Source organism: Lactuca sativa, chromosome 8 (assembly GCF_002870075.4).
Source record: "Lactuca sativa cultivar Salinas chromosome 8, Lsat_Salinas_v11, whole genome shotgun sequence".
NCBI lineage: Eukaryota > Viridiplantae > Streptophyta > Magnoliopsida > Asterales > Asteraceae > Lactuca > Lactuca sativa.
This window is the reverse complement of record NC_056630.2, coordinates 103,024,045-103,047,599: the sequence shown is the minus strand read 5'-3', so window position 1 is coordinate 103,047,599 and position 23,555 is coordinate 103,024,045. Positions and strand designations below refer to the sequence as shown.

The 23,555-nt window shown below is 35.6% G+C and overlaps 2 protein-coding genes across 2 annotated transcripts; one reads left to right on the top strand and one right to left on the bottom strand.

Annotated features, from left to right (window-relative positions):
* Positions 1-10,270: 10,270 nt before the first annotated feature.
* On the bottom strand, positions 10,271-11,529 carry LOC111909622 (probable xyloglucan endotransglucosylase/hydrolase protein 23). Its single transcript, XM_023905409.3, has 3 exons — positions 11,209-11,529; positions 10,922-11,115; positions 10,271-10,808 (listed from the first exon to the last, which is right to left on the bottom strand). Exons 1-3 carry the CDS (start codon positions 11,482-11,484, stop codon positions 10,412-10,414), a joined length of 867 nt encoding a protein of 288 aa, XP_023761177.1. The 5' UTR covers positions 11,485-11,529; the 3' UTR covers positions 10,271-10,411.
* Positions 11,530-14,000: 2,471 nt separating this feature from the next.
* Positions 14,001-14,504, top strand: LOC111909582 (polyadenylate-binding protein, cytoplasmic and nuclear-like). The gene has a single exon (XM_023905370.1). The coding sequence runs from the start codon at positions 14,001-14,003 to the stop codon at positions 14,502-14,504; it is 504 nt and encodes a 167-aa protein (XP_023761138.1).
* Positions 14,505-23,555: the final 9,051 nt, after the last annotated feature.

The following is a 23,555-nucleotide window of genomic DNA, read 5'->3' as shown; positions in this document are numbered from 1 at the left end:
AAAGAGAATCAAACAATACTAGAACAGAACATAACAAACAAGTTAGGTTGCTATAGCATGATAACACACAGACAGGATCTAATTATACCAATGAATCATTAACGCATTAGTGATAGTTATATTGGGTATACATGATCATATAACTTTAATGTGAATTACACGGCTTGCATGGATTTGCTGGGGTCGCGTTTGGTTCCCTCAATCTCTTTTCATTGAGAGCATTTAGTAAGGGATTCTAGTTTTCACATTACGACCGTAATAAAACAAATATGTTTTTAGGTTAATAGTGCATCCGCATGTCATTATAAACGACATCGGTGTACTTACTTCTCCCATTACTTTCATAAAGTGTCGGTAACACTTGAAAGTTAATCTATTTTCTAGTCGAGATAATTATAAACCAGGGAGAATATACTTTACATTTGACAAAGTAATAGTCGGGTTTAACTCAAATCAGAATATGCCTTGGTAGAAGGCTATGTTTAAAGGTTAGGATCATAGTGCTAGCTTTATGATTCCTTAATGTATACGCTATAGAATACATATATGCCAATAGATTCCGACAGCTAATAGGATGTGTGCCTTCGCTTCATTTCCTGTTCTCGTTTGATGTGGTCTTGAACCGAGTTCCCCCAATCTATTATCTTCCCGAATATATATATATATATATATATATATATATATATATATATATATATATATATATATATATATATATATATATATATATATATGCTTAGTATACATTAAGTCATCATAAGGGTACCAAGTATGGATCAGGTTCTAGGACACAGAGTCGAAGCACAGTTTTCCAGTACAAAACTTACTTATCAAAGTCAGTACTTTTGATAGACAAAACTAGAGATTTCCCAGAAAAGGGCTTAATCCATTTCATTAAGCGGTACAGTTTTAAAAGACTTTAAGTGAGTTAACTCTATAACACCTTAGTTTATACACCATGTTTATATATAAAACTAATATCCGATAGATAGCTAAATGTGTGTTTTCCCCCGACGTCCTGTTCTTGTTGGATTGTAGGCTTGGGGCAGATTCCCCCAATTAACTATCTACCCGATATCAGATTATATATAGCAGTATAAACAAAGCTATTATAAAAGTAATCACCGTAGTCAATATTTTACTGTAAGAAATATAGGTTTTCTTAAAAGAACTCTCCATTAGATATGAAGGAACCATTACAAATAACTCCATGAGTAACATGTGAATACACCAAGGTTATATATGACAACGATCTAACAACCAATGGAATGTGTGCTATCCGCCTTACTTGCCGTTCCCCGTTGCGTTGTGAGTTCAGGGCAGATGCGCACAATCGATTGTTTATTTACTCTAAGTATATATATAACTTGTACCCACTTAGTACGCATAGAAATTCTTGTAGTGTCATTTTACTTAACTCCGATTAAAGTAGGAAATATAGGATTTTCTAGAGGAACAGGCGATCATTTCAAAACAGAACTTACAGCTTACATCACTTGTGCTTATACATTTTCAACCACATTTTTACAGCTTACTCACATCACTAAAATCTTATGAACTCACCAGCTTAATTGCTGATCAACTCTTTCAAATAACTTGTATTCTCAGGAGACTATTAGACAGGTGCTCGTGTTGGGACTTCAGAAGATGGAGCATTATAGCTTTAAGTCTTGTTTTGTTATTTGTTTTTGACTTCTATGTTTTGTGAACACATACATTGTAAACACTTTCTTTCTAAATGAAATGGTTGTTCATTACTTGCTTACCATATACATATCTCGTGATACTTGACATGACGTCCCGGTTTTGGGGTGTGACAATAGGAAGCCAAAAAGGTATCACCGCCACCACCGTGAGGTGGTAAATGCCGACGTAAAATCATTCTGCTGCCACCATCCGCCGCCGTCGGCCACCACAAGGTGGTTGTGTGTGTGTGTGCTTATTTTCCTTTTAGTGTGTTTATTTTTGGGTTGTAAATGAAATTTGAAAATGGAATAATAAAAGAAATTGAAAACCACCACCTTGGGGTGGTGGTTGCCAACTCTTGTCGCCACCGGCCGCCGTGTCGGGTGGCGCTGTGCTTTGATTGCGTTTGGACCTCGTTTGGGATGATTAGACAAGAATGGGCCCAATAAAACCCTAGTGGGCCCAATAAAACCCTAATGGGCTTAGTGAAACTCTAGTGGGCCTAATGGGACCAATAAATCCCTAATTGACCTAAAAACACAACCATTTGATTAATGGGCTCGTATTGGGTTGGAAACCCTAATTAGGGTATGGGGAAGCCTAACGCCATGAAACCATAATTTTGGGACTGATCGGGACTGCATCGGGATTCTTTATTAAACTCAAATTATTAATTAATAATCATTGGCAAACTAATCTAAAGCAATATTGGACTCAATGGATTAAGTCCTTAATGGAATAAGTCCTTAATGGGTTAAGCAGGAACACTTAACCCTAATCATCATTTCATGTGGAAAAACCCTAATTTTACTTGGGCCTTGAGTTGGGCCTGATATTGGACTTTGGTGATTGGGTTATTAATAGGCCATCAAAAATCAAGCATATGGACTAGAATAATTTAATGGACTTTAGGGTAAGGCCCATGTGAGCAACTTGGGCCCAATTTGGAAAATTAGGCCACAGATGGGCTATAATTGGACCTTTACAATTATGTGATATTGGGTCATGGGAATTGGACAGGAATAATTGGATGGGCCTTAAGGAGAGAGCATGTAGAGGTCTGGGCCCAATTTGGAAAATTGGGCCATGTGTTGGGCTTTGACCCATTACTTGACTATTTGATTTTTGTAGTATGAGTTGGACCTTGGGCTTGGAACCTAATTATTAATTGGGTGATGTTTTGATATTGAAAGTTCAGGAATCTGTCATCCAACAGTTGGGATTGTGTCTACGGGACTTTAACATTTTGAGGTGAGTTCTCCTCACTATACCGACAGGGTCTACGACATTAGGTCGGCCCCTCCAGATTGATATCCGGGTAGCTATTGATATACCGAGTTGAGTTAGTGATGTATGCCAGTTGATATGCTAGTTTGGTAGATCTGTAAGACTACCTATGATACTGATTGATTACCTGTTTGTGCATTTATCTGTTACATGACGACATGTTATGTGGGATGGGTTGAGGTGGTACTGCTCTGTGCAGTAGCTAACAAACTCTAGAGTATTGCAGATATGAGTTGAGGGCCCGATAGGCATTCCAGACTCATATTCAGGACTCGGGAGCATTCCAGATACGAGCTGAGGGCCCGGTCGGCATTCCAGACTCATACTGAGGGCTCGGTGGCAATCCAAATGTTAGTTGAGGGCTTGGTAGGCATTCTAGACTCACACTGTGGGCCCAGGGGTATTCCAATATGTGAAGCTGTGGACCCGTTACGCGTTGTTCTGTTCAGTTTGTTATGTTAAGGTATTGTTGATATTTTTATGTGGATTGTATGTGTATCAGTATTTTAGGGGTAACTCATTAACCCTCGGGCTTACAGTTTCAGTTTATTGTTTTAGGTACATCAGATGATCGCAAGAAGGCAAAGGTGTGATCGTACAACTCCTCACCTTTTATGACTATGTTTCTGGGATACTCTGATATATAATTGTTTTGAAAACAAATTGGTAATAAGTATTGGTTTCTAAATGTTTTAAAAAGTTTAAATTTGGCCTGATTTTTATGGATGTTACATGGCCTTCCATTTGTTAGATCTCTTCTTATGTGAGAAAATGGGCATTTTGGTGCAAAAATGGAGTCACTTTCAGATTTGAGCTTGTCATAAGGGCATAGTTCCAGATCTGGACTCCTCTAGGCCCTTATGGACGTAAAGCCTCAAGCTTTATGAAGCTTTGGCTCTCCTTCATGTCCAAAACCTCATTCTAATGCTAGTTATAAGTGTTTTAGCTTCATGGAGCCTTGCATGCACTTTAAGTTAGCAACTTTACGTGATAACAACACCCTAGGAGCCTAGATCTACAATTTGGAGTTTTGGTTTCATGTAAAAGCATCTGAATGAGAAATGGACTGAAGGAACTTGACGAGTTGCATGGTCAACTCGACGAGTCAGATGAAGATTGGCTAGTTTTGGTTTCTGCATGGACTCGGTGAGTCAGTGAGATGACTCGACAAAATTGTTAGAGTTTTCCCGTGTTGGGGTGCAAAGTTATTCATTCATGACTTTGTAAATGTTTGACTTTTGTAAAACCCACTTGCATGTGGTGCTTTAGCCTTTAGACCCATTTGTTAGTGAGAGTGAGAGAGAGACATGTAAACACCTCTATAAATAGTGGGTTCATACCACTTGTAGAGGTGTGCTTGAGAGATGTAAAAGTGAGTGTGTAAGTGTGTGTTATTTATGTAGTCTAGATCTAGATCCTTTTTGTGTAACACCATATACATTCAATATATCTTTTAAACACCCAAATCACCATGTTCAATTGTGCAAGCTTTAATTCTGCATGCCAAACCATGTTCTTTGTCACTACAATTGGTATCAAAGCGGGTGTTCTTAATTTCATCAAGAATTGATCCTTGATGGCGATTTTTGATTTGGTGATTCTTCATGTTCTTATGGATCTTCGTGATTAGTGTGTTTTTGTGTTCTAGAAGTCGAATTTTTCTTTGATTTGATCCATAATTCGACTTTCTCTCTCTAGAATACTTGTTTGTATCACTTTCTCTTTCTAGAAAACCCATTCAAAATCACTTTCTCTCTCTAGAAAATTTCAAGTTCTTGTAATCATGGAGAAATGGTTGGTTCGAAATGAAAGTTTTCTATACGTATACACTTCTTTTGAATGCATTCTTTATCAATTGACTGTTGGATCTCAAAGTGAAGATGCACTTATGTCAAATGGAGAAATGGATAGAAAGGGAGATTTCATTGGTTATCCAATTTATCAAAACAAAGATTTGTTTGATCGATTGATTACAACATATCAAGAAAGACGAAGAAATAAGAGCAATGGTGAAGTCATAAAAGGAATTCCTCTTGCTAATTGTAAACCGGGAAGAAATAGACTTGAATATTATGCAAATTGTCGTGAAGCTCAAGAACATGTTCTTAATGATGTTCATCGTGTTCATGATGTTCAAGGAAAAGAAGTTCAAAACAATGGAGTTCAATGTGATGTTCTTGATGTTCAAGAAAAAGGAGTTCAAGTTGATTCTCAAGATGAAAAAGTTTTTTGCTCAATTAGAGTTCAAACCGATGATATTTTGTGTTCTTGTGATTCGTTTGAAGGAATGATTCCTTATCGGAAGCCGGTGATTCAAGAAATTCATAAATATCAAACTCCAAAAGATTTGATTCAAACTCAAAATGTTCATGTTGTTAAAAGTGGGTTTGTTCATGAAGTCAAGTCTTCAAGATGCAAAACGATGAGAAAGAAAAAGAAGAAGAAGATGAATCGGAAGAATAAGCGGGTTTACTCACAAAAATCGTCATATGTTGTGAAGCCAAAATCCGTGAAGCAAATTTGGGTTCCAAAGCAACAATCTCCAAAGGTTGCATTGAATTTGAAGTCAAAACCCAAAAGTGTTGGTGGTTCTTTTGAAGATGTTCTTGGATCATTGAAGAACACGAAGAACGAGTTGTACATCTCGCATGGTGGGTGGTACAATGTTCGATTTGGAGATTTTCTCATTCCGACAAAAGAACCAAGATCTTCCAAATTTGATTCGTTCGTTGAAAACAGAACTCGATTCGTCAAAAAGGTATCTCAAATTCTCAAATGGATTCCAAAACATCCATGATTTCGATTCGTGCTTTGCGTTTTTCATTTTTGATCGATTTGTTTCGTTGGATCTAATTTGTTTTAACCCCTTTGTTGATCCAATAATTTTTTTTAATGATCAAGCCTAAAACCAAATAGTGATCTGTTTACTATTCATCAGTTTATATTGAAGCCCAAAATTTCGATCGATTACTATTCATCAATGCCAAGTCCATTCGTTTGATCATTCAATGTTCTTTACTCGATTTGAAGCCCAAAATCTTTAGCCCAATCTAATATCACGAATACTGTTCATTGAATTCAAGCCCAAATTCGTTTACAATGAATGATTCATTGAATTTGTCACTGATTTTCTCATTCGCTTCCAATGGTTGTACCATAGAAATCATACGAATCTATTATTTCTCCTTAATCGATCGCATCTGATTGTTCATGTCGTTTTCTCGAAAGTTTTTTTTTCTTTCTTCCGGTTCATGTCGATTGATAATTTGTTAATATGTTTGGATTCCGTGTGATTTGGAACATGATGAAATCGATTCTATACAAGTTCGTGTGAAGGAATCATCAAATTGGTTCTTGATTTTGATGAACTTGTACAAAGAACAGATGAAGGAGTTGAAGAACAGTGATCAAATCACATTTTGATCTAAAATTGATCCTTAGATTCATCGATTTCGTGTCCATAGTTCGTTGACTCTAAAAAGTCAAACTGTGAAAAAGATGAGATTTAAGTGTTGAATCGATGAATTAGAGGCCGAAATTTGTTTATACAGGTTGTATTTGGGATGAGGATGTCGAAATCAAGTTTAATTTGGAGATTAATTTCGAAATTGGTTGGATTTGTGATACTGTTGACGAACGATGGATGGGAACAAACCGAGAACAGATGGCTCGATTGATTTGATGTTCGAAGGGTATGCTTGGAATGGATAATCGATGATTTGCAATGAATCAATGGTTTTGATAGTCGAACTGGTGATGGTCGATACTTGTGGATTTGCGATGTTTGGAGTTTAGATTTTGGAATGGATTCGCTTTTGGATGACAAGTTGGAATGATCAAGGAATCTAATTTTAGGGATGAAATCGGTAACTGATAACGAAGGAATCGGTATTTTACAGTTGCTAGTTAGTTGACGTTTCATGAAGGAGAAAGCGAAGGTTTGGAATTGTGGCTTTGATGATGCTGTGTTAAAAGTTACAAATCGAAATGTTGATGTCTAGTTTGGAATCGATTTCGAAAGTTTGGAGTCTGGTTTGATTTTTATTCGATTGTTGTTGAGTTCTTGAATCAAAAAGCAAAGGCTGTGAAATCAGTCACTACATCCCGACATTTGGACACCACATGGACTCGACAAGATGTCTGGAAACTCGGCGAGTCGACTAGGGTTTTCACGACTTCTTGAGTTCTGAAGGAACTCGACGAGTCAGTTAGCTACACTCGACAAGTTGGGTCAACATGGAATGTTGACCTTGACTGTTGACTTGACTTTAACCAAGGGTTGACCAGTTTGACTTTTGGGGGTATTTTAGTAATTTGGAAATTTATGGAAGTGGATCATTGGTGGATGTAGGTGTTTGAGTTTGGAGTTGTATTTGGGGATTTTGACATTATCATCCCAAGTTACTTGTGAGGTGATTTTTTCTCACTACACTAATAGGGTCGAAGGCAGCAATGCATGCCCTTTTTCGGATCTGTATCTGGGTTTATTGCATGATGCTATGTTAGTGACCGGTTAGGTCGGTATCTTGGTATATAGGATAATTCTATGTTAGTGATCTGTTATATCGGTATCCTGGTTATAGGATGATGCTATGTTAGTGATATGTTAGATCTACATGCTAGCTAGCATATGATATTTATGTGCACATGATTGTTTGATTGGGGGTTGGGTTGAGGTGGTCATGCTTTGTGCTTGTGCCAACCTACCCAGGGCGGACCGGATAGACTGCAGACCCAGTTAGGGCGTACTAGTCAGGCCGAAGGCCCGACGAGCGGTTTGGATAGGCTGAAGGCCCTAAGAGGCGGTTTAGACATGTCGATGGCTTGGAGAGTAGTCCAGATAGACTGATGGCCCTGCGAGGCGGTCCAATCAGGCTGATGGCTCATTATGCATGTTGTTTTCTATGATATGGTTATATTTGTATGGCGTTGGTATTTTAGGGGAAACTCACGAAGCTTCGGGCTTACAGTTGTTAATTATGTTTCAAATACTTCTGATGATCGCGGGAAGGCGAAGACGTGATCGTGCACCTCCTTATGTTTTTATGATTTGATTCTGGGATACTCTGACATGAAACCATTTTGAAAACAAATTTGTAATAATTATCGGTTTTTGAATGATTTAAAAAGTTTTAAATTGACATGATTTTTATGGTTGTTACATGGAATCACTGATAAATCTTAATTATAGGTTCATAATAATGACTATGAATATAATTAATAGTTACACTTGAATAAAGTAAGTGTAGCTTAACTTACATAGCCTTTTGATGAAAACATTATGCGGGCAGAACTCTGATCCGGGAGCTTCTATTCTTCGGCTATCTAATACCGCTAGGCTTCTAGGAATCTCAAGGCTTCGCCGAATGAGACATTACATGGTATTTATAGCCAAACTCGAAACACTTGTTGCGCGCTTGGTCGGTGTGTGTCGTTCATTTTTTCAGACCAGGTGATGAGACTCCAGCAGTCATGTGACACATGGCTGATAATAGATGGAGTTTTAGTGCGCATTGCATGCTATGTCGTTGCGCACGAGTGCATGCAAGGATTTTCCGTTTTTTTTAAATTCATATCTTCTTCATATGACCTCTATTTTCGACGTGTTTTATGTATCCACACGTACCTATCGACGAGATCGACAACTTTCATTTAGACTCCGTTAGCTAATTTTGACTTTAATTTTAAAGTTATATTTTTAACAGGTTTAGACTGTTAAAGTCCGTTAAAAGTTTATAAGTCTCTCATATGATATTCATTCTCGACTATCTTTATATCGACGGATAGGTACTGGAGAGATCTTCATCTCTCATTTATATTATTTTTCCTAACAATCGATCGATTTTGGTTTTTGTTTCTGAGTCGTACACTGCTATGCTGAAACTTATTAAAATCATAGCTTCCTCTCATGAAGGCAGATTTAGGTGTTATTTATTTGTACGAAAACTTTGTCACATATACTATAACTTTGGTTAAGATTATTTTATCATAAAAAATATTATACCAAAATGTCATTTTTAACGTTTAAAATATCTTAATTGACTAATCCGAATCTGCAGACGTGTTAACATCATAGGGAAGCTATGTACATTTTCATGATAATCATACAATTGCTTTATATCATTGGAAGCAGGGCAACACAAATAACATGGACCGTACACCTCACCACATACTTGCAAAATTTATGAAAACTTTCACGTACGGTGCATATGAACATCCTAACACTCGCATCTAGTGCATCAAGTGGGGTGCCAAATGCTAAAATAAGAATTATAGCTGAGTATTTTTGTAAACCATGGAATCCAACCACAACTCTTGCATATGAACGTTGTTGTGCATCTGGAACGATGCAAAAATGGTGACCTTGAAAAATGGCATGCTTATCAAAATAATCATGCATCAAACATTGGTGACTCTCTCTCTCTCTCTCTCTCTCTCTCTCTCTCTCTCTCTCTCTCTCTCTCTCTCTCTATATATATATATATATATATATATATATATATATATATATATATATATATATATATATATATATTCTTCGTCTCCGTTGTGCATGTCATGCTTCTTCATCTAAATCTTGTTGTACTAAATTAGCAACGGTGATTGCGGCTAGTAGATAGAAATTTAATTCATCGGAAGAGGATGAAGATGATGAAAACATATTTTAGAGACGAATGGTTTGTTGTGATGTAAAATATGATGGATTTACGTTGTATTTTTAGTGATATAAAATTAAAAAAAGAAATAACAAAAATAATTGTTGGACCCTCTAGCTTCACTCTTTCTCATTGGCAATTGAATGTCGTAGAAAGCTCTTAAGTTCGGCATGTCGGCAATGAGGGGTGGTTTACGCTGTGCATGCTGAGCAAATGTTGACGTTCACGCCGAGCCACTAAACTAAGTCTTACACGCTCGACCTTCTAGATGGCAAAGGGTAACCGGATTACCTCTTATTTTTTCACAATAATCATTTTACCCCAAAAATTCTAGATTGTTAGAAAATCAAATTTTGAATAAACAACGTTTACGGTAATTCAATATATTAGATAGATTTTAGATTATAAGATTGCGTCGTTGCTACAGGTTGAAGAGGTGATCAATAGAATTTACTTAGTTTTGTATCGATGTAATTCAGCCTCGTTTATTTTAAAATCCTAGCTATTTGGCGGAAAGCTCTCGATTCCAATGGTAATGCTAGCCACTAATTATGAACATATGGACCAAAAACATAGTTCAAGCCATTTACATGTGATATGGTAATCAACAAAATGACAAAGCTAACCATTAAAAATAAAAATATGCGAAAGTCTCTTCTTTATTAATTGATTAATAGCTAAAATGAATATGAATAAATAATTGAATTTCATATCTCAACCAAAACTAAACACATATGGAGGTCCAATGTAGTATAGAATAGCAGATAAAAAAAAAATACTCCTTATGCCAATTTGCATTCTGGAGGAAACCCTTGAGGAAATCTTTTGGAATCTGAGCAGTAATTATAGATCATGTAATTCTTCTGCGCCCATCTTAACCTCTCCTGCTTTGTGTTGTCCAACTCCTCAGATAGCCATGCCTGATTGCCACCGGAAGATGCAGAGCCACCACAAGACGATTTCCCAGAAGAAACGACACAAGCATCGGCCCTAAAGTTTCTGTAGGAAGCCGTAAAGGGAGCTTGAGTCCAATCGGTTTTCACCAACCCACCCCTGGTCGCCCAATCATCAGCATTCCATAAACTAGAGTGTATTCTCATGGGTTGATTTTTAGGAAATGGTACCCCAATCGATTCCGCATTCTTGAACTCTCTAATGGGTGTTCCATCAACAGAAAATCTGAAAATCAACAATGATAAGATAAGTAAAAGATGTTGACATATAGAAGCAATGACCAAGATGGGATATATTGCATGTAGCAATACTATAAACACATGCATGATGATACTTACATGATTCGTTGAGGATTCCAAAGGATGGAATAGGTATGGAAATCAGCAGTTGGGTCGAACCACAGGTAGAATTGTTGTTCTCTGTTGCCTTTGCCTTGGCTGAACACATTTGTATGGAGAATGTAGGGATCACCACTCAAGTTACCCAAGAACTCAAAGTCGATCTCATCCCAGTTTGACCCCTTTGAAGACAACTGCAAATACAATCATAACATTCATATTCAGTATTACAAACTATATTCCAGTTTACCAAATCCAAATAATGCAGCCGAAAGCAAGAAACTTACGTAGTAGGCAGTGACAGTGCCGGCAGAGTTACCGGGAACCAGCTTCAGCTGCATATCAATCTTGCCAAACAGGTACTCGTTTCTTGATTCAAAGCCAGAACCAGATGATTTATCGAGGGAGAGCGTTAAGAGGTCTCCGTTGAGTATTTTACCACGTCCGTCACCCCAAGTGATATCAAACTCATTGTTGAAATCCGCGGAGACTATAGAAGTGATCCCTAGAAATAAGATGACTAGGAAAAAAGTCGAAAGCTTTGAGGTTGTAGAAAACGCCATTTTATGCAGAGGAAGGTGTTGTTAGTAAGTTGAAGATAAAGGCATGAATTGTGTCGTATTTATAGGATTGGTGTTTGGAGATTAAAGGAAGGTGATGACGAAAGTGAGAGTATCAGTAACAGTCTAGTGAAGTTGGGTCGGTGAGGAGCTTTTGACCTTAAAACAGCTGGTATAATAAGCGTGTGGCAAAAAGAGACTGTGGTCTGTGGAGTATATTTAAAAATAAACAGTAGAGCATTTATTTGATGTTGCTTTTAGTGACGGATTTTTGTCGGCCAAAGACGCGGTTTCAGAAGAAATTTTAAACCGACATTCTTTCTCCTTTTATATATATATATATATATATATATATATATATATATATATATATATATATATATATATATATATATATATATATATATATATATATATATATATATATATATATATATATATATATATAAAGAGAGAGAGAGAGAGAGAGAGGAAAGAGAAAGCTAAGTTCAATTATTAAAAGTAATTATTATATTATTGTATGTTTGAATGTGAACCAATCAAAATTAAATAAAAAATTAAATAATTAAATAAATAAATAAGAGTAATTTAATAATTTGTTTAGTAACTTCCAAAAATAATTCATATAATCATAGTATTGACTTTTAACCTAAATAAGTAAACGTGTCTTCCTCAATACCCTATCCACTGTCGTTCTTTGCTTCAAATTCATCTCCATTCCCTTGCCTCCTTCCATCGTCGATGCTGCTCCATTCAGGCGAGGCAAGCTTTCGCCGTCGCTGCCCCATCTGTGGCGGCGAACCATCTACCAACGCTCCTCCTCTCCATCGCCGATCCATCCCTGCTTCATCGATCATCGCCTGACCAGTCGACCACCGATGCTTCATCCATTTACTGCGATACTCCACGACCACCATCGGTACTGCTTCAAAACCGACATCGGCGCTTCTCCATTTCCTATCGCCGCCCACAGGTAAACATAATTTGTTTTGTTAACACAAAAATTCAAAATTGGCTTGAATTCTTGTAGTTCACGAATGCTAATTTCTCTATTTCCCTTGGGATTTACTTTTGTTGGTTTGTGGTTTTCTATTTGTACTTTTTGGAGTTCAGAATCTTAGATCGATAAAGTTGTATTCTTTTAGCTTATTGTTTGAAATCTTTTATTTGTCAATGTAGGTTGACTGTTCAGAATCTTAATTGATAAAGTTCTAATCTTTTTGTTTCTTGTATCCCGATCTTATCAAGAAAACTCGCCCACATGTAAACATGATTTGTTTTGTTTACACAGGAGTCAAGTTTTTAGTTGGGTTACTGAAATATTTGGGTTTCAAAACAATGGCTATGTTATAGTACTCTTTTTAGTGTTGTGAACACTTTGGTCGTGATTCGTTGATGTTGTGAACACTTTGTACGAATTCTATGAAATTTATGAATATTGTGTTGTAGGGATATTTTCATCATTAGTATAAAAAAAATATAAAAAAAAAACAGCACCTCGAATGGGATTTTACTTCTACAGGTCGTTGAGAGCCAAAATTAACTAATTTATGAACTTGGAGAGTTAGATGTTGCTGATGAAAATGAACGAGTTTCTATCTTGGAATGTCTAACAGTATCATTCTCATTAAATTGTTTTTTACTTTGGATATTTTTCTAACATAATGCATATCGTAACTGAATCTTGAATTCCAATTCTATCATAATGGAATCACGGATTCCAATTCTGTTGTAATGGAATATGGATATTTTCACACTAATTTGTGCATTGGATTTGTTTCTACAGAAACAGTTGATGCTTGAAGAATGGACCATGAAATTGAAAGTGATTTTTATCAACATTATTCTTTTACAATGTATTGCTGTCTTGGTTAGATTTTTGATGTTTTTTTCCCGATTTGAAAGTTTTTTTAGTTTTATTTTTTAACAATAAATGTAATTGTTAGCAATTGTTACCCGTATTCTATAAAAATTAATGTAATGTTTGTTTTTATTATTCAATTGATGGTTCAAGAATTTGTTATTCTCCAAGAAGTTTTTAAAGCTATGATCAAGAAATAGGTTCAGAAATATTTTTATTAGTTTATGGTTCAAGAATATTTTTATTTTTGATAAATATATTCTGAAAGAATATCCGAGAATTATCATCACTACAATTAGATTTTTAAAATTAATAGAATCTATTATGCCTTAAAATATGCAATTTTCCTTTTTTAAATTTATGTTAATTGACTAAAATACCCTTAAAATGAAATTAGATGTTATTTTCTAATCATCTTTAATTTAATAATATGTATTATTCACTTTCTTAAAATAAGTAAAATTGATTGGCCCACATTTATGCATAGAATAACAAAATAATTACTTTGAATAGAATAACCTAAGCATATATATATATATATATATATATATATATATATATATATATATATATATATATATATATATATATATATATATATATATAAGAAAATGTGTGCGGGATTCTAAGCTGTAAATCGTCGGCGAACCCTAAACCCATGAGCGGCATAAGAGGTGTGGACGAATGGATGTTGGTAAATCGTTGGCAAACACAAAAGGCAAACAAACGGTGGGATCACAAAGGGGTTACCACCATGTTTGTATCCAACGTTCCGGATGGCGTAAACAAAGAGACAATAAGAAAGACTTTCAGCACATATGGAGAGATAACAAACGTTTACATGGCGACAAAAAGGGACTCAAAGAAGAAGAACTTTGCTTTTGTAAGATTCAGAAAGGTAAACAAAGAATGGGATTTGGAAGCATCTTTACAATCAATCAAGTGTTCGGGGTCTCTATTGGAAGTTAATATAGCAAAGTTTGAGAGAAAGGTGATGGACAAGCCAGTCGAAGGATGGAAGGAAAAACCCCATAACGGACATAAACCCGCGTATCAATCATTTCGTGATGGTAGATCATTTGTGGAAGCTGCGACTGGGAGACTTGCTAAGCCCCCGCCGCCACCACCTCCCCTTCCCAAAAAAACCGGTGACACTTATTGAAGGATCAACTATGGCGGAATGGTTTCACAGTCCATTAACTCTTGTTGGAGAAGTTCTCAATCTAGGGAAATTACGGAGAATCCCACTTGTACTCAGAATTGGTAACGAACAATCATACGGTATGAAGTATCTTGGTGAACTTATGGTTGACATTCGTTTCCGGTCCCCATCTGAAGTTAAAAAATTCTTATAAATGAAGAATGTTTGGGGTGAATGGTTCAAAGACTTCAAGACCGAAGATGCATGAATTGGAAATTTTGATAGACTTGCTTGGTAAAAAATCGTTGGACTTCCTGTTAGTCTCTGGAATGAAGAAAAATTTTCCAGAACTGTCGGTGAGTTCGGAAAAGTGTTAGAACCAGTGGAGATCCTTCCAAGCTCTCAGGATCTATCCCTGGGAAACATATGTGTCTTGACGGGGAAGAAGTTGAGAATTAACGAGGAAATTCCAGTGGAAATTAATCATAACATCTTCAATGTTGGGATAATTGAAAGAAACTTTGATTGGTCCCCATTCCCAACTGGACCTTATAACATAATTTAATTTGCTAAGCCTGGGGGAGCAATGGAAACAGGTGATTTCGTTCTCACAACGATGAATCTAGATGAGAAGATTTTGGAAGAAGGTGAAATCCAAGATGAAGTTACCAGAGAAGGTGTCATTCCGGTGATGACCGAAGAGCATGCAGATCGTGTGGAAGTCGAGGAGTCAATGGGAGTCCAAAAGTCGCATTGTGAGAATAAAATTTCACCGTCAATTGAAAATAACCAGGTTATCGATGTCGAGAGTATTAAGGATGAATATAATAACGAGGCGGTGAACCATCCCCCTATCGAGGAAAATCAGTTAAACTTAAGTAACACGAAGATCGATCCAGATCCTCATGGGTCAATAAAAAAATTAGCAATTATGGGTTGCTTTGGGCCTTTTCCATCTGGTGAAGGTATCACCTTGCCCATTGGGCCATCCCTGCCTTTGGATCCCTCTAATGCCCAAAACGTGATGTCCAGGTATGAATCTGGTAGTACGGCTGACAAACTTCGTCGAATTAACAGGACCACATGTACTAAATCACCCTCAAAGAAATTATCGATCGATATAAACAGTCCCAACATAATTCTGCCTGAACAGATCCCTCTTCCAGATTCCCCGAATTTGATATTACTAATTGATGAGACAAGGAAAACGGTGGAGATTGGTCAAATCCTTGGCTTTGAAATTAAGAGTGGAGACCCCATCCTCACCGAGGTCATGGAAGAAGAAGGTGAGATATGTATTCCCCAATGAATATATTGACTCTCAATATTCGTGGGTTGGGAGAGATACACAAGGTTGATTGGGATTGCAGATTACGAAGATCAGAGAACCTAGTACTCATGGTGTTTCAAGAAACCCAACTAAATGACCTACAATGCTCACTCAATACCTCAAGGTGTTGGGGGAGTGACAATCATGGATTCAAATTCGTTAAGGTGGTAGGCAGATTGGGGGGGTTACTCATTTACCGCCAGATCGGGGGATTACTCATTGTATAGGACTCTAGCTTCTTAAATATTGAAGAGACGATTAAATCCAGGTACTTCCTAGCAATAATTGGTAATTGTCCATTTATTATAGGGCTTCTGGTGGTAGTAAATGTTTATGGCCCTAAATCGAAATCTGAAAAATCAACATTGTGGTGTGATCTATTAAACCTGAAACAATCAAAATTGGCTTCTTGGATAGTACTTAGCGATTTCAATGATGTACGGAGGCCTGAAGAAAGAATCAACTCAGTCTTCTACAAGTCAAGTACTAAGTCCTTTAATCGGTTTATACAAAGAGCAGAACTGCATGACTTAAAGATGGGTGGGAGTAGATTCACTTACTATCAGCAATTCGGTGCAAAGCTAAGTAAATTAGACCGATTCTTGGTCTGTTCAAAGTTCAGGGACAAATTTCCTTTAGCTTCTTCCATTTCCCTTCCAAAAGAACTCTCAGACAACTCATCGGTGATTCTTAAAACGGAGGTTGATGATTTTGGGCCACCTCCATTCAAAATGTTTAACTCATGGATGTTGCGTGAAGGTTTTGATCAGGTTGTGCTCAAAGCTTGGGAAGAATTCAAGGGATTTGGTGTTGCCGACACCTTTTTAGCCTGTAAATTAAAACACTTGAATGGTGAAATAAACAAATGGAAGGCGATTGAATTTCAAAAGGAGAACCAAAAGCTTCTAAATACGAAATAATAAGAATGGAAGAAATTGAATTGATGGCAGAATCTAGACAGTTGTCTGATATTGAAATTGAGGATAGGGCTAAAAGCTTTAGTAGAATTTCATAATTGGAAAGGTTGGCCTCTTTAGACCTCAGACAGAAGTCAAGGATCAAATGGTTGGTAGATGGCGATGAGGACATGAACTTTTTTCATGGATATGTAAACAACAGGTCAAGGTGAAACCAAATTCATGGTTTTTTGGTAAATAGAGAATGGATATCACAACCTGATGAGATGAAAAATGTTGTAATGAAATTTTTTCCAACAAATTCCATGAAAAAATAGGAGAAAAGACCATGTGTGAGAAGTGAATTATTTAGAAAACTATCTCCAAATGATGCTAAATTTTTAGAAGCTCCAATCTCGGTGGATAAAATAAAAAATGTTGTATGGTCTTATGGTAGTGAGAAGGCCCCGGGACCGGACGGTTTCACCCTCAAATTTTTTAAAAAATACTGGGAAATCATCAAAGGTGATGTGCTCGGTGCGGTAAAACACTTTGAAAGGTGGGGTAAAATCTCAAGAGGGTGCAATGCTTCCTTCATTTCGTTTTCAACAAAGATCAAAGATCCACTACGGCTTGATGACTATCGACCAATCAGCTTGATTGGCTCGATGTATAAAATTATTACAAAAAATCTTACTCTACGAATCAAAAAGGTGATAGGTAGTGTGATTGGCGAGGTTCAATCAGCTCTTGTGGAGGGTCGGAACATTCTTGAGGGGCCACTTATTGTTAATGAAATGTGGTCATGTGCTAAATCGAATGGAAGGAAAATTCTTCTGTTTAAGGCAGACTTTAATAAGGCCTTTAACTTAGTTAACTGGGGTTTTCTAAATTCCACAATGGCCTAAATGAACTTTGGGTGTAAATGGCGTACGTGGATCCGCGGTTGTTTTGATTCAGCTAGAGCTTCTATTCTTATTAATGGAAGCCCTACTGCCGAATTCACAGTGTCAAAAGGAGTGAGGCAAGGGGATCCCATATCCCATTTCTTGTTTATCATCGTGATGGAGGGGCTTAATGTCGTAATGAAATCAGCGACACCCAAAGGTATATTCGACGGAGTCCATATTCCAAATTCTAGTATGTGAGTATCCCATCTCCTATACGCAGACGATGCTTTGTTTTTAGGAGACTGGTCACAACGAAATATTGCTAATCTTTCCAGAATACTTTGATGCTTTTACGTCTCTTCGGGACTAAAAGTCAACTTCCCTAAATCTAAAGTATTCAGTATTGGTGTCCTGACCCAGGATGTTGCAAACTGGGCTTCCCCTCTCGGCTATGAACCTGCAGTATTACCTTTCACCTACCTTGGTGTCCCAGTAGGAGCTAACATGAATCGTAAGGTCTCATGGAATCCTATCTTGGATAAACTATAGTCAAAACTTTCAAGCTAGAAAGTTAAAACCCTCAGTTTCATTGGAAGAATCACTCTTGCAAAAGTTGTACTAGGAAGCCTTCCCACATACTTCCTTTCAATTTTTGGTGCCCCCGCTGGAGTCATAAATTCTTTGGAAAAAATACACGGGAAATTTATTTAGGGGGGTACGACCTATAAAAAAGTATAAACCGGGTGGCTTGGGATAAGGTGACAGCTCCAAAATCTGTTCGAGGTTTGGGTATCGGTTCAATCCGATCTTTAAACTTGGCATTGTTAACCAAGTGGCTATGACGGCTGAAAAATGAACCAAACTCTTACTGGGTCTTGATTCTCAATGGATTGCACAAAATGATGGGAGAGAATAACCAGTTTAGTGCCAAAAATGCCTGGAGTAGTGTGTGGAATAATGTTGTAAAAAGTAGAAAATTGTTAGAGAATATCAATATTCCATTTGAAGATGTTATGTGCTATGAGGAATATAGTGATAATTGGGTTTCATCATTTGTTAGAGATGGAGAGTTTTACGTGGCTGCCCTTCGGGATAGAATTGAAAGAGCTTCTTTCCCAGTATGCAGTGGGAATTTCTCATGGCTTAAATTGGTCCCAATTAAAGTTTTGGGTTTCATATGGAATGCGAAACAAAACTGAATTCTGTCAGCGATGGCACTAAAAAAAAGAGGAGTTGAGATAACATCAAGAGTTTGTGGTGTAAGTAAAGTGGCAGAAGAAACTGGTGATCACATCCTTGCAAGATGCCCGTTGGCGAGGGCAGTAATACAATCTATTCTTCATTGGTGTGCACTGCCGGAGAATGAATTCCATTCGGTTTGGAACATCATAGACTATGCCTCCAAATAGGGTAGCTTCCCTAAAAAGAAAGAATTATAATGGTGATATTGTTTGGGACCATATGGAGTTTGTGGAATGCCCGAAATGATCGAATTTTTAAAAAAACGGAAGCAAACTTGGAAAGGATCGTGGCTGACGTAAAATCACTAACTTATGTTTGGATTAAACATAGAGGTGATAGAGGTCATATAGATTGGAATTTATGGAGCGTATCTCCTCTTCTCTATATTTGATACACTGTAAGCTTTCATACTGCTAGTTACTTGCTAGTGGGATGCTTTCATTAATTTTATATATTGCCGGTTCAATATATATATATATATATATATATATATATATATATATATATATATATATATATATATATATATATTCCTCGTATCGTAGTTTTAGGATTTTATAGAATGCTACTAGTACCTGTTATTGCTAGTTTTTTTTAACGACAATTGCATTAAAACTAGCAAGCTGCTAGCACAAAAAAATGATACAAAAATGAGTTACATATACAAAGCATAATAGGGGGAAACACATCAATCCAACCAAAGAGACAAAACTAAACTTAGATCTAGTTAAACGAAACTATTTGAAATTCATTCGCCGTTTTGTAAGGAGAAAATCTCTTATTATTGAAAATCAAATCATTCCTAGCTCTCCAAATACCTCACAACACCTAGTAAATTAGAAGTAGTTTGAGCTTCACCCGCTTCTTATCAACACCCGAGAACACCAGTGGCGTAGCCAGGATTTTGTTTTATGGTAGGCCAAATAATGTACAAAATATGAACAAGTAGCAAAATATTCCGAATGGTAACAACATGTAACACTATATGATTTTAAAGTAAATTGTTAGTTTAAGTTGGAAGTAATTGATTAACTAAGATAATAAAAAAAATATTAATATACTAACTTGATGAACGTAGAATTCACCATGGAGATTGAAATACAATTTGATCTATTCAAAAATTGTTGTCTTAATTCTTTAATCGACATGTCTCAGTACGTAAATTATTTAATTCATTATAAATTTAAGTTTTGAATGGGTACAATTCATAGTCTTTGTATTTTTTATTCAATAGAAATATGAATTTTATATACAATATATATTTCACCTCAATTTTGTGTGGGGTGGGCCAAGACCAACACTTGCACCAATATAGCTCCACCCCTGGAGAACACAAAGCTTTCAACAAATCTCCACGTGTATTAGGAACCATAGAAAGCAAAGTACTCCAACTATAAAACCAAGACCAAGTATATGTTGCAAAAAAGCACCTAAGAAAAATGTTCTTAACAAACTCCTCCACCTCACCATAAAACAAGCATAAATTTGAAACCATATTAACTCCCTTTTCCATTAACTTACAAGCCATCAGAATCCGATTACAAAGCACCCGCCAAACAAAAATGTTAACTTTAATCGTAATCTAATTCATCTAATAAAAATCACACATTACCTGATTAACATCCATAATTTTCTCCATCAACTCTCTAAAAGATTTCACTAAAAAGGACTTTAAATTCACAGCTTTCCACTCCCACGAGTCTATGCTGCTGGATAAAACCGTACCAACCATCATAAACCCCTCCAACTTGGCAATTTCCCTTCCTTTCCTCAGATACCTTTTCCAAGAGCCTTGAAAAATAGCCTCATTATTATTAATCAACTTATCTGAGACCTTGCAATTTTTGTCACTAGTTTATACAGATGCGGAAAACATTTTTTAGAATATCATCACCGCACCATCTATCCTTCCAGAAATAAGTATGCTTCCCATCACCCAATTTCCTTCAAAAAAAGTCATTAATAGAAATATCCCACTCATCAAGCTCCCATTTATATATATATATATATATATATATATATATATATATATATATATATATATATATATATATATATATAGAGAGAGAGAGAGAGAGAGAGAGTTAGGTTCAAATGTTTTCACTATCTATTGTGTGTATGTATGATTGATTCTGGACCAATCATTTTAGTTATTTTAAGAAAGTAGTTAATGCATATTAAATGCTGAAGATGTATTTAATATTCATTATATCTTCAACATGTAATATGCATTAATTACTTTCTTAAAATAACTAAAATGATTGGTCTAGAATGAATCATACATACACACAATAGATAGTGAAAACAAAATAACCTAACCCTATATATATATATATATATATATATATATATATATATATATATATATATATGCTTAGGTTATTTTGTTTTTACTAAATATTGTGTGTCAGAATGCACAGATCTGGACCAACGTATAAAATTAATCAATGGACATGATTTGAGAGTGTATGATACTACAATGGGGTAACATGTACCATATAATCACACAATTTTTAGAAAAAGGGTATTTTGGACAATTAACTACATTTATAAAAGGAAATTTTTGGAATTTTTGGGGATGATTAATTCTCGTAATTTAAAAAAATCTGAATTTTTTAATTAATTCAATTTTAATTTTTACCGATTTTATTCTATTAGAATATTTTTTATTAGAATGATACTCTTTCAGAATTTTATTCTAATAGAATATTATTGAAGAAAAACAAAATTCTTAAATAAGATGTTGAAAAATAACAAACATTCTAATATATTCTTATACATCCGAACTTAATTACAAATTCATACATATTCTTACAGACTAAAAGTCTTATACATTTTAATATAGTTATAAATATTCTAAAAGAATATCAACAAACATGAATAACATTTTTAAAAAATAACAACATTCTCTTAGAATACTCTCATTCTCCATGTTTTCTTCTTGAATTCTTGAATTCTGAAAGAATATTGCTGTTTTTGGATGTTGAATCCTGAAATTCTAAAAGAATATTGTTGTTTTTGGATGTTGAATCTTGAAATTCTGAAAGAATATTGTTGTTTTTTTTTTCATTCTTTGAGAATGAAGTATCACATATTTTTTTTCATAAGTTTCCTCATCATTCCTGCATCATCCTAACATACATTAAATTCCAACAGAATATCTGAATCATGAATATTTGAAAGAAGTTGCGAAAAAAGGTAAAATACATACATTATCATCAATAACAGCTGTTGCATGCTGTCAATTTCAGAAATTGAGAAAAAAGGTAAAATAAAAGAAAAAGAATTTTATAATATGAATAAATGGAAGTAGGATGCTATAGCTAATACCTCATATCTGGGCTTTGGGCGGGTCCCATATACATTAGGGGCAACCCATTGATCATAAACACTAACAGATCCAAATCCTTCCACCATTATATCTTTATCATGAGTTTCTACAGAGTTTCCATTTTCAGTAGGAATGCTTTTTGTTTCAGATAAACTAATTTCATTCTTGATGGATAAATCTGCCTTTGGACATGCTACATCACAAAAGGAGACTAGATAAGTTAAAATGTTATTAATTTGTTCATTATAGCATATCCTATTTATTTACAAAAGGATTGTTGTTATAAGTTATACTAGAAATAGCAAAAGGTTTTTGTAGACTCACATTCATCTCTACATCTATAACAGGCTCTGAGATATAGTTTCTTGCCCTTCAATAACATCCTGGATGTTCTTCCTACTCAAAAGATAAACATAAAACAAAACTAATCAAGATTCTAGAGCATATATATATATATATATATATATATATATATATATATATATATATATATATATATATATATATATATTCTAGTTTAAGATATATATCATGTAAAATATACCTCCAATATCTTCACAAAGAGGCGCATAGCTTCAATGGAAGCCATGTTTCCAAGACCATTCCAACTGCAATAGAAATAAGAAATGAAATTGGGTATGAAGAATGAGTGTTGAAATGAAGGGTGACAAAAGGCTTGATTCATATTAGGGTTTAGACTTAAGGAAATCAGATTGCTTATGGATTTTGTAGCTTGATATAAAGTATAAACAAACCTTGTCCATTTGCTTTGTTCTACAAGACTCCAACCTCTTGGTTTTGGTAACGTACAAGGTCCAACAGTTGCCTGATTTGAAACAAAATTTAGATCCATTAATTTAACTGAGATGATAAATCGGTAAAGCATGAAAACAATGTGATCAATTGCAAAATAATCATTAGCTTTCAGAAAACATATTTGAATTTAGAATCAAGCTAAGAGTATGCAAGTCCAATTATCATCAAATGAATCAGGGAAGAAAAAAAAAACTAGACTGTGGTTTCCATTTTCAATTGGGGTTACCTTTAAGCTCCTTCATGGGGGAGCCATCGAAGTCGGCGTAAGTAGCGGCGGTGAAGAAACGATCTGGGTATGCGAGGCCAGAGCTTGCCCTCGTCATCACCATTTTTCTTGATCTTAATTGATCAGATCAGATCAGATCGGATTGATATCGATGAGGAAGATGACACCCAGAAGATGTTAGGTGTGATTTAAGCAGTAATTTAAGAATGAATTGAGATTTGAATTGAATTTGGGGCGAAGATGGTAAGTGCGGAGGAGTGTTGTCTAGCTGAGAAAAATATTGTTGTTATTCCATTCAATTCTAGAATAAAAATGGTTGTCTCTTACACAAATCGGTGAAG

Bases quoted from the DNA above. Each gene is read 5' to 3' on its own strand.
- LOC111909622 (XM_023905409.3), bottom strand. From the start codon at position 11,484: ATGGCGTTTTCTACAACCTCAAAGCTTTCGACTTTTTTCCTAGTCATC. The intron at 11,116-11,208 runs GTAAGTTTCTTG...TTGTATTTGCAG, and splicing joins GCACTGTCACTGCCTACTAC to TTGTCTTCAAAGGGGTCAAA. The intron at 10,809-10,921 runs GTAAGTATCATC...GTTGATTTTCAG, and splicing joins TGGAATCCTCAACGAATCAT to ATTTTCTGTTGATGGAACAC.
- LOC111909582 (XM_023905370.1), top strand. From the start codon at position 14,001: ATGAGCGGCATAAGAGGTGTGGACGAATGGATGTTGGTAAATCGTTGG.